Source organism: Podarcis liolepis (genome assembly GCF_965112155.1).
Source record: "Podarcis liolepis genome assembly, chromosome: 16".
NCBI classification, from domain to species: domain Eukaryota; kingdom Metazoa; phylum Chordata; class Lepidosauria; order Squamata; family Lacertidae; genus Podarcis; species Podarcis liolepis.
Window position 1 is genome coordinate 20,264,350 of NC_139567.1, and position 12,000 is coordinate 20,276,349.

Genomic DNA, 12,000 nt, shown 5'->3' on the forward strand with positions numbered 1-12,000 from the left:
CAGAAGCCAGAGCAGGCAGTCTGGACAGGGGAGAAGTTGTGTTTTGTTTGCACGTTAATGGGAAATGACCTAATATGCACATTTTGAACCAATCTGTGTACCGCAGGAGAATTCAGCTTCAAAATGCCCACTTCTTCAAATGCTGCAATGCAGTTCTAAAAAACAAACCCTGATGCATATATTAGGGGGAAGAGTGCATAAAAATGCACCACAATGAAAACAACATTAAAATGCATTTGCAAAGGGGAATTACTTGCAAAAATGTGTGTGTTACTTAAAATTATATATGAAAAAGTATTTTAAGAGAGACTCATACTAAAATGCTGACTAATTTCCATGAGCTTTGACAAAACAACAACCCACATATTGCTGTGGATATGTGGAGATCTGGATTTAGGAAAGTGAGAAATAAAGTAAAGGAACCCCTGACCATTAGGTCCAGTCGTGACCAACTCTGGGGTTGCAGCGCTCATCTCACTTTATTGGCCAAGGGAGCCGGCGTACAGCTTCCGGGTCATGTGGCCAGCGTGACTAAGCCGCTTCTTGCGAACCAGAGCAGCGCATGGAAACGCCGTTTACCTTCCTGCCTGAGCGGTACCTATTTATCTACTTTCACTTTGACGTGCTTTTGAACTGCTAGGTGGGTAGGAGCAGGGACCGAGCAACGGAAGCTCACCCCGTCACGGGGATTCGAACCGCCAACCTTCTGATTGGCAAGTCCTAGGCTTGGTGGTTTAACCCACAGCGCCACCTGCGTCCCTAAGTGAGAAATAGAAGGAACTGAAATTGACGGATTTCTCTGTTCATACTAGGTAGTCACTTAGTGGGCAGAATTCAAGGCGCATCTGCAGTATCTGAACTAACTTGTGGACCTGCCATGACCCACGGGTGTGGCTGCCTTCCTGACCAAACTGATATTGCATCCCAGACACTTCAGGAGTTGCTTCTAGATGGGAGCTTGGTATTGCAAATGGGATCTTAGCATCATAGCATCATAGAGTTATAGAGTTGGGAAGGACCACTAGGCTAATCAAGTCCAACTTCCTGCAATGCAGGAATATTTTGCCCAATGCGGGGCTCAAACCTACGACCCTGAGATTAATAGTTTAATGCTCTGCTGACTGAGCTAATCAATGCGTTGGAAATGGATTTTTAATATATCACATTTTATGTGGGAAACACTTCGGCCTAGCATGGGCATTCGCAAACTTTACTTGGCTGGAGAACTGCATTGCAAAATTTGGAGTTGTGTGAATTTCAAAGGATGGCTATGTGCTGGCTTCAAAAGTGCAAATCGAGTAGGTTCCCTCTCTAAGTAGCTTAAATATTAAACAAATGCATGTGAAGTGAATCTAATTCATCTACATAAGATATGGTAAAAGGCCTGTGCACAATCAACAGGTGCTTAAGGAAGGACTGGATGAAAATAAAAATCTTTAGCATTTTCTGAGTGCAGCTCAGCTCCTGTTTTGGCCTTGTCAGCAGAACCCTAATGCCTGCCTGCCTGCACATCTTCCCCATCCTGTTCTCCATATTCCCAGCTCTATCCTAGCACTGTCTGCCAACAACCCCCCCCCCCCCCATTTAGATCTATTGTGTAACTAAGAGTCTGGCTGCATCACAATTGATAGATCTGAATTCCCAGGAGAGTGGGGTGGGGGGTGGGGAGTAAAAGGGATGCCATCGATTTTCTGTACTTCATCCACTAGCTGCCAAGTTGAGGACAGAAGGAATCCTGTGCTAACAGACTCCGGGTATGCTGCTGAATTAATTGAGGGGGGAAATAAACTGCAGAGGGAAGCAGTTTAGACGCAGAGTGTTTATAGTGCCTTCACATGAAAATCTTGTGGTCAGGGTTTGAATAATGCAAGGGCACATCCGCAGAGACAGATTCTGAACCCACCCAAACCTGGAAATTAAAAGGGAATAAAATCACAAATGGCATCTTCAATGCAGAGAGTTTTTGCTCTTTTCCGAGCAATTGTCTCTTTTTTAATTATTGATGCTCATTGTTTTGATAATTTTATGGAAACCGCTTTGCGAGGTTCCCCCTGAAAAGTGGTGTATAAAAATAGTTCTCCTAGACAAAACAAATAATTGGGAGTCTGCGCAGCATAGAGACATAAGCACATCAGAAGGAGACAGGCCAGTGGTCCATCTTGTCTAGCATCCAGTTGTCACAGTGGACACGGGTGGCACTGTGGTCTAAACCACTGAGCCTCTTGGGCTTGCCGATCAGAAGGTCGGCGGTTTGAATCCCCGCAACGGAGTGAGATCCTGTTGCTCTGTCCCTGCTCCTGCCAACCTAGCAGTTCGAAAGCACGCCAGTGCAAGTAGATAAATAGGTACTGCTGTGGCAGGAAGGTAAACGGTGTTTCCGTGCACTCTGCCTTCCGTCACGGTGTTCTGTTGCGCCAGAAGCAGTTTAGTTCTGCTAGCCACATGACCCAGAAAGCTGTCTGCGAAAAAACACTGGCTCCCTTGGCCTGAAAGTGAGATGAGCGCCACAACCCCATAGTTGCCTTTGACTGGACTTAACAATCCAGGGGTCCTTTACCTTTACCTTGTCATAGTGGCCAACCAGATTCCCATTATGGGAAGCCCCAAAGCAGACCCTGTGTGCAACAGCATTCCTAATCAGCCCAAACTTTGTAGGGTTATTTTCTAGTAGGCCCCAAAGGCACAATGTTATGTGAAGCGACTGCAGAAACCCCTTTGATGACTCCAACGTGCACTGCTCAGCCATTCCTTTAGCTGCCAGTGGGTGGTGCTGCCACTTCATTTCATTCTGCTCTGTAGGTCCAGCAGGTGGGGAACCTACAAGCCTCCAAGCATTGTTGGTCAGACTTCAACTCCCGCTAATGTAGCTGATGGTCTGGGGGATGATGGGAGTTGTAGTCCAGCCACATCTGGAGGTACTCACAGGTTCCTCAAAGGAACAACAGCATCCCCACAGCATTAATGCCCACCCCCCAACAGCAGGGTGCTTGGCACATCCATCCTAATGTGTCTTGCAGCTGAATTACTGTGTTACAAGTGGTTTGAAAAGTTTAATTTTTCGAATAAGACTTTGATCTCCTTGCTGCTAAGATTTTTGGTTAGATTTTTTAATTTCGTCTGCTTCTCTGTCGGCTAGTGCTTTTCTTTGAGCTCTGATTCTCTCCTGTTTTGATGTTTCACCATCAGGTGGTTGTTTTTCACTGAGAATTGTCAGGTATTTTCATTTTGGAGGGGAAAATGAGGCTAGAAATGGGAACAGTAAACAAATAAAGAAACTAAATCTTCATGAAATGGGTTTATGATTCCACTGTTGAATGCTTAATAGGCAAAGACTTTATAAGCAGGCATGAGTATTATATACAGTGGTACCTCGGGTTACATACGCTTCAGGTTACATACGCTTCAGGTTACAGACTCCGCTAACCCAGAAATAGTGCTTCAGGTTAAGAACTTTGCTTCAGGATAAGAACAGAAATCGGGCTCCGGTGGCAGCAGGAGGCCCCATTAGCTAAAGTGGTGCTTCAGGTTAAGAACAGTTTCAGGTTAAGAACGGATCTCCGGAACGAATTAAGTACTTAACCCGAGGTACCACTGTACTCGTATAGCTTTCCTTGGGCTTCTACAGGAGATATAATATGCCTTTTCCATTCATCAGGGGCAACAAGACTGAATCTTACTGCAACACTGGCTATGGAGCTGTGCTGCCTAGGGATGGGAAAATATGTCCATTTCAGTTTGTCCCAGTTTGTTATTTCCCCATTCTTCAGTTCTCCACATTTCCTCATCAGTTTGTGATTTATATTTTAAATAAAAACAAAATCCTCACAAAACCCCCAGCATTTTAGTGTAAATTTCTTCTAATGTACTCTTTTCTTTTCTGCAAAGTCTTTTTCCAGAAAGCATTTTTGTACCAGTGTATGCATTTCAATGCACATTTTGCACTGGTCTGTTCATTTTTTTACGTGTTTCTTGGCTGGAGACCCACATTGCAAAATAGAACGCTACAATGCCGTGGGTGGCTGCAACAACACATGCAGAATTAGTGGAACAATGCATGCACAAGCAGAATGCCTGCTGAAACTCGTGGCCTGAACTTTGCACACTCACTGAGACGCTTTCTTCAGCAGTCCCAGACCAGCAACAAGCAGACATCCTCACTGGGGCACCAGCTCAGAAGAATGAAAGTGGCCTTTTAAGTGATGGTGGGGAATGGCTCAAGAGCAAAAGTGTGATGGCCTGGGATTCGGACTCAGATGCTGAACCTGAGGGATCCCAGCCTGCACAGGATTCCTCACCTCCAAAACCAGCTGAGCGGGGGCTGGGGTATGAGCCTGAAGGGTCCTCACCTGTGCTGGGTCCTCAGGTGCAGGCATCAGCTGAGTCTGCTCTGGCTCCTGAGGTGATGGAGGACCCATTGCCTGCAGGTGCTCCACTCTCAGCCCCGTCAGATGAAGCTGAGGTTGCCTCTGGGTCCGGTAACCCTCTAGCCTCTCCTGAGCTGCAGAGGCTCAGGGCAGAGAGGCGGAGGGAACTAAGTTCCCGCAGGAGGAGTGCTCGCCTCCAGGCCAGGAGAGGTGAGTCACCAGAGGATCGGGGCTGCCCTATGCCTCGGGGCAGATAAAAGCCAGCCAGCCCCAGTCCCAAATTGTGGGAGCAACATTGTTGGTTGCTAGTTCCTGCCTGAACCCTGTCCTGCTTTCCTGCCTGAGCTCCTGACCCGCCCTGGCTCCCTGCTTGCAAGCCTGTTGCTGACTTCACCCGACTCCCTGCCCTGCACCCAGCTTCAGCTACTATGGACTGCCTCTGCGTTGCACCTCTGACCACAGACTGGACTTGGACCTCGCCTCTCAGATAACCCACGGGACCAGCACAAAAAGCTTGGGTGGCTGCCATAAGTTCCTCCTAGTATCTGCCACCTGAGGCATCTGCCTCATTATACCTAATGGTAGGGCTGGCCTTGCAACTCAACTGCACTTATTTCGCGGCTCAGAATACGGTTTCATCTCTTGCTCGGTTGAAAGACAAGCATTGCAAAGACCATGGAAACAGCAGGCCACACCTTCTCCTGATCCCAGACCCAGAAGCATCTCAGGAGACAAGGGACCCCTTTTGTTCTCCTCCAGAGTCTGAACCACAGACTTGAGGAGCGGGATCAGTTTCCGATTGATGACTTCCCAACTTCCATGGGCAGTGCCGGCCGTGCTGTAGAATTTTGCGCCCGGGTAGTTCAGAAAGCACTGGGATGAACCGGAGAGAAGGTCCTGAGACAGAGAAGAAGATTAACTCTCAGCAAACATTTGCCACTTGAATTTTTCACAGGGTTAAACCCAGCTATAGGAACCAGTAAAAGAAGCAACTCTTTGAGTGGTGAATAATATGAATAAACCCAATCCAGGGAAAACCTTTATTTTTGCAGCATGTGATCATCCTTGGGTTAAGCTTTTAGGAAGCTTCCAGATGACTGAGCATTCATCCTAATTTGTTTGCAGGAAGATCAGACAATATTAGCTGTTTAATGAACATTCATTCTGATTTGTTTGCAAGGAGGCTAAGAACATATGAAGAAAGGTGCTGGCAGGGTCATCAGAACATCTAATCTAGCATCCTGTTCTTACTGCAGCCAACCAGATGCCTGTGAGAAACCCACAAGCCAGACCCAAATGTAGAAACTGGTATTCGGACACATATTGCCTCCAACAGTGGAAGTAGAAAATAGCCACCAGGGCTAGTGGCTACTGAGAACCTTAGGCTCCATAATTTCACCTAATCCTCTTTTAAAGCCATCAAAGTTGGTGGCCATCACTTCCTCCTATGGGAGCAGATTCCATCATTATCTACAGTATGCACTGTGTAAAGAAGTAATTCCTTTTCTCTGTACTGAATCTTCCAGCATTCAACTTCATCCACACCAAGCATAACTGCAGATTCTTCAAGTGTCCCTATTTTCCAGGGACAGTCCTGGATTTACATAAACTGTCCCGGTTTCTGATTTGATCCTGGAATGTCCCACTTTTCCTTAGGATGTCCCTATTTTCATCAGAGAAATTTCTCATCAGAATTTTTTTGGAGAGTATGGAGTTATGCGACCCCCAAGCCATCTGAAGGCAGCCCTGTATAGGGAAGTTTTTTTAATGTTTAATGTTTTATGATATATGTTGGAAGCTGCCCAGAGTGGCTGGGGCAACCCAGTCAGATGGACGGGGTATAACAATGATGATGATGATGATGATGACGATGACAACAACAACAATAATTTAAATAGGATGTCCCTATTTTCACCAGAGAAATATTAGTGGGTATGTAACTGTATACATTCCTAACGTGTTGCCTCTTACTTGCCTTTTCTCTGAACTAAAACGGCCCCAGGGCTGTAATCTTTCCTGATACGGGAGTTGTTCCATCCCTTGATCTTCTTAGTTGCCCCTCCCTGAAGCTTTTTTTAAAACAAAAATAGCTTTACAGTATCCTTTTTTCAGGGTGAGGCAACCTGAACTTTGTGCAGTATTCAGGTTTGGTTGCACCACAGATTAGAAGACGTTTCATCAAGCAAAGTTTATCCCACACTTTCCAGTTTATTTCCCCATCACTTTTCTTATTGGAAAAAGTTTGATCTTTCGGGAAAGCAGGTTTGTTGTGCAAGAACTCCCGATGCACGTTGTTGTTGTTTTTACTACTACTACTAGGTAAAGGTAAAGGGACCCCTGACCTTTAGGTCCAGTCGTGACTGACTCTGGGGTCGCTTTATTGGCCGAGGCAGCCGGCGTATAGCTTCTGGGTTGTGTGGCCAGCATGACTAAGCTGCTTCTGGTGAACCAGAGTAGCGCACGGAAACACTGTTTAGCTTCCCGCCGGAGTGGTACCTATTTATCTACTTGCACTTTGATGTGCTTTCGAACTGCTAGGTTGGCAGGAGCTGGGACCAAGCAATGGGAGCTCACCCCGCCGAGGGGATTCGAACCGCGACCCTCTGATCAGCAAGTCCTAGGCTCTGTGGTTTAACCCACAGTGCCACCTGGGTCCCTTGTTACTACTACTACTAATATATTTATTTATATCCCACCTTTTCACTAGTCAAAACTCAATGCAGCTTACAAATAAAAATAAGTATTGCTTAAAACATAGAAAATCAACCATTAAAAATAGATTAAACATTGATAGAATTACACACACACACACACACACACACAAACAAACACAAATACACATACGAAATCTATTAAAACCATACCAATAATTACAATAAAAACAGCATGACACCAGCCCTTTCATTAAAAGCAGTCCGTTCCCAAAAACCTACTGGAACAAAAAAGTCTTCACCTGCCAGTGGAACGACAAGAAGGAGGGAGCCAGTCTAGCTTCTATAGGGAGGGATTCCAAAGTCAGAGCAGCCACTGAGAAGGCCCAAGTGAGCCTGTGAGGGAGTCAGGACCAAGAGAAGGGCTTCCCCTGAAGATCTCATAACCCAGGCAGGTGCATATGAGGGAATAAGGTCTTTCAGATAGCTTGGACCTAAGCTGTGCAACCTATGATTGAATCCCACCCCAAAATGGTGACAGTCCCATAGACATACCTGGTAGTAAGTTGGTTTTCAATTAGCTACCTATGTTCACAAGAATGGCATACCTTTGTCTGTAGGGCCAGCGTATCTGATAATATTCGGAAATATTCCAGCCTGCAGTGGGCACTCTCCACGCCGGTCTGCTGCTTTGCAATGTGTTCCTGGAATCCAGCCACAAGATGCAGTGTGATCTGGAAGAAGGCGGAGAAGTGGGGATGATCTCAACCCCTTCTTCCCATTCCCACCATCTTGCTTAAGAGCAGCATTAAGCATCAAGAAATGTGACTGCCAAGATTTTTGTGTTGCAAAATGTTAACATGAAGCATGCGGCAAAATGTTCCCAGAAAATGTGGGACCCATCTTTTGGTGGCCACAGATATGATGCACAACCATTTGTTTTTGTATTATTGTTTTTGAGCTTGAACATGGCTAACTCCAGTCCATTGCTTTTGCTGTGTCTGCTCTGAGTAGAACTTAGTTGGAGACAATCCCATGCTTGGTTGCTCATTACCTGCTTTCCTATCATGTGCTACTTTAGACATTATTGTTATGTGCCATCCACAATCCCTGCTGAGTGTTAGCAAGATTCCAGGAGGTTCCGGGCACTTACCCAAGTTGTGTTTCCTTCTTGAAAATTAGGCACAGTAGAGACTGCAGTATCTTTGAGATATATGGTTTTATTTACACGTATAGACACTGATGGAGGGAGTGCAGTATATTACACCTCAAGAGTGCCTCCTGTTTCTTCTCCCATAACTTCATCAAGCTTGGGTCCTGAGCAGAGGACAGCCATGCTCCCTGGTCTCTGGGTACAACCCTGTTCTGCCTACTTCCTGCTGCTTCTCTCCCTCCCACAAACCTTGCCAAAATGCAACTTCCCCTTCTGTCTCCATTATCTCCCACTGTAACCCTGGCAACCTCCCTCTCTGTGCCCAGCAGAGTCTTCTGTTTTATCAGTGACTTGCACTGACGGGTTAATGACTGGTCAATTCAGCCTTTGTTCCTTAATGGCTTATCCCTAGCTAGTGCCCACACACTCTGGCACGCAAAACCTATAACACTATTATGATAATTCAGGGTTTCAAACAGAAATGCAAAGGACAGGCAAAAAAAGTGTTACCCATATAAGTCATACATTTAAAGCACATTCAGATACATTGCTTCCCCCAAAGAATTCTGGGAATTGGAGTTTACTCACTACAGACTGGATGTCAGGGAACTGCCATCAACTCAGAGGCAAGAGATGGAAGGGCAGTTGTGTTATAGGCAGCCTCTGAAAATCTTGCGAAGCACTTCCTCCTCTGCTAGCGGAGGAGGAAAGCCCCACCTCCAGTGGAGAAGAGGTGCAGGGACCAGGGGATGCTAGGGAGAGCCTCAACACCAAGCCTGAGCAAACCGGAGAGGCAGGAAGTATGCCGCTGCCAGCACCCATTCTGCGCAGTAGGCTTCGGTGCAGGGAGGGAAGGAAAAGTCTGGGGGTGACGCGACTTTTATGCTGGGGGAGGTGCAAAGACTGACCACTCCCAGATTCTGCTAGCGATTGAGCCAGACATGAACTTATGATGCTCTTCACTGTAAATAGTTTGCACCAAGAATAAAGCCTGGAAAAGACAGGTCAGAGTCTTGCCTGTTTACTCTCGAGCAACCACACCACCATCTGACACCTGCAATTCCAGCACCCTTAGCCAACCATAGTTCCCAGAAATCTTTGAGGGTGTGTGAAGAAGGGACCCCATCAAAGAAAAGGAAAGAGGTACCCAGCCTCTGCTTGATGATTTGCTTCATTTTCTGACTTGCCTTATGCTAATCTCTCATCACCACAAGCCAACTTGAAAGCCACATTATCTCCTCACTCACTTGCTAGAGCAAGAAGGCTCTTTAAATTGCTCTGGCACTCCAACAGAGCTGTGATCACCTCTTCTCTAATAAAAGCACTGGAGTTGTACCCACCTGCATTCCTTCCCGCACTATACCACCGAAGACAGATAAATCAGGGTTTTTAATGTACAGTACATCAAAGCCAGATCATGGCAGATCATGTTGGGGAACAGGTGGTGATCTCACCTTTCTGGATTTCTCTCTAATGGCCTCTTCCATGTGCAAGCCTCTGCTCCACTGCCGTTCTGCTTCCTTCAACTGCATCTGGATCCGTCCTTCTTCTAGCTGCATCCTCCGGACGAACTGGACCAGTTTCTCCAGCATCTTCCTGAGCAAAAGCCGAACTCTGGCTTCCTGGTCTCTCTCGTCCTTGTCAACTGGAGTCACCAAAAACCAATTGTCTCAACAAGTAACACTGTTAGAAGCTCAGCAAGGACATTTTACAGAAGAGCTTGATGCAACTGTGCTGCTCTAGGGCACAGCTGGGGAAATTGAGGCCCAGAGGATTATGGGGTGGGGGGGTTGAGTGGGGTGGGAGGGGCCCCCCTGCAACCAACCAACCAACAACAAACTGTGGAGAAAATTCTGCAAATGTGTCTTTTTCTAAGGGGAAATGAAACATCTCAGATATTTTCCAAGGGAACTGTCTTGTGAGAAACTTCAGCTCAGCTGTAGTTCAAGACAGCCACACAAACACAACAGCCAGAAGCTGTGCCTCCATACCTCTCATCCTCAGAGACTGTTCTGTGTCCCACAGCATGTTCTGATCTCTGCTAGTTCTCCTTTGAGTTTCCTGGGCAGAGGATTCTTCCAGCAGGTGATAGATTTCATCAGCAGGTCTTAATTTGATCCTATACCTTAACTGCAAGGGGGAGGGGAGATAAAGAGAATTAAGCTAAAATATGCTTTGCATGCAGAAAGTCATCCCAATTCATCTCCAGGTAGGGCTGGGAAAAACCGCCTCCTCCAGAGCCACTGCCAGTCAGTGCAGGAAATACTGGACTGGATGTAACCGTTATTGGACTCAGTATAAGGTGGTTTCCTATATTCGTGTTTCATTCAGCCCTTTATGCAGAATCTTAAGGCCTGGGATCTTTAGTTGAAGAGGTACTCTTGGTTGCTCTAACACCCACAAAAGCCTAAGTTCCCTCATGTCCAGGGTTTTCCCCAAGCAATCGGAGACTGTGACTGTGAGTCACTAATCTCTCCTGTGCCCTTTTCATGCCTCTTCTAGTTCTGGAAGACAAGGGGGGGGGGAGCTTGTCGCAGCAGGAGAGGGAGATATCTGTGACTCTTCCCCAGCCTTACTCATCTCTGCCCCTTGGCCTCTCTACTCTCCTGCTTCAGCTTCTTCCTCTGATTCTGAACTTCGCTCTATCACAGACTCTCCCTGCTCACTAAACCCTGTTACCCCTTTAGTTTCCGATACTTGCTCTTCCCAGTCTTCTCCCTCCGACCACTCATCGTTGTCCCACCGCTACTCCCTGGGCCCTGAGCCTTCCTCCCTTGGGGATTTCCCAGCTCGTTCCTTCCTACATTCCTCTGTGTCCAACTAGTCCATGACAATAAGGCTGAGCTTGATGGATTAGTGGCCTGAGTTGCTCTAAGGCAGCTTCCTAGCTATAGGTGGGGAGAATCTGTCTTTAACAAGGACATGACGGTCTGTTGAAGTACTGCTACCCCAGCCCAGGGGAATAAGCCCAGCATGCATACAGGGCAGAGGGCCAGGGAACTCTTCTAATTTCACAGCAGGTGTTGCAGGTAAAGCCAACGTGCACCTTTTTCATTTTCCCCTCCTTGGCTGCATCCAAGACATCCAGACATATAAAATCCAGCTCTTTAAAGAGCTCCTCTTCTTTTGCCCGCTGGCAGTGCCAGTATGCTTGCTTGGCATTTATTTCCTTCTCCAAAGCAGCCAGCTGTAAAAACAAAGACTTCCCATCAGAAAGGAGTTTGACAAATAACAAACCCCCTTCCCCCTCCTCTTAAAAATAATAATAACTTGGAATGGGAGTTACCAGTTCCGGGTCTGGATTTCCTCTTGGTAAGTTTCCCAGGGACTGGACCACAGGAATGACAGCATTTGTCCAAGGGTTAATTTGAGCCCCAATGACTGGACCAGTCTCGCCTGTTATGGGATCCACAGTTCTGAAGCCAACAGCGAGTGGAACAAGACCTGCAAGGAGTCAGAGCCAAACCATCAAGCCTAAGTGGGTATTAATGTGACTTTTTATGAGCATGAAGTCAGAAAACTCTGAAGCATGATTAAACCCAAACCATTGTGAGAAGCGTATTTTTTGTGTTGTTGCTTTTTGCAGGGGGCTGCTACATCCTTAATGTTTCTGGATTCTACCCCATTCATTCTAGACCATGATTTGAACCACAAAGGGCTTCATTATGGGGCCACAGTCTCCACTCATTCCACATTCCCCACTAGACAACTGCATATATATTTCCTACTTAACAGAAGAACATAAGAGTCCTGCTTCATCAGGCCAAAGACCCATCTAAACTCAGCATCCTATCCTTCCCGGAAGCTTCTGGAAAGCCTGCAAATAGGACCC

The 12,000-nt window shown here is 46.6% G+C and overlaps 1 protein-coding gene and 1 long non-coding RNA gene across 2 annotated transcripts in view; one reads left to right on the plus strand and one right to left on the minus strand.

Annotated features, from left to right (window-relative positions):
* Positions 1-12,000, minus strand: part of LOC310695944 (uncharacterized protein) — a 54,525-nt gene that overhangs the window by 24,789 nt on the left and 17,736 nt on the right. The window contains exons 11-16 of the mRNA XM_083480881.1: positions 11,455-11,612; positions 11,215-11,355; positions 10,160-10,298; positions 9,623-9,813; positions 7,624-7,749; positions 5,060-5,261 (exon numbers count right to left, since the gene is read on the minus strand). Of these exons, the coding sequence (XP_083337007.1) occupies positions 5,060-5,261; positions 7,624-7,749; positions 9,623-9,813; positions 10,160-10,298; positions 11,215-11,355; positions 11,455-11,612 (957 nt within the window). The remainder of the gene's footprint in view (positions 1-5,059; positions 5,262-7,623; positions 7,750-9,622; positions 9,814-10,159; positions 10,299-11,214; positions 11,356-11,454; positions 11,613-12,000) is intronic.
* Positions 1,678-3,830, plus strand: LOC310696109. The gene is made up of 2 exons (XR_014520432.1): positions 1,678-1,754; positions 3,656-3,830. It is a non-coding gene; the product is annotated as an uncharacterized lncRNA (long non-coding RNA).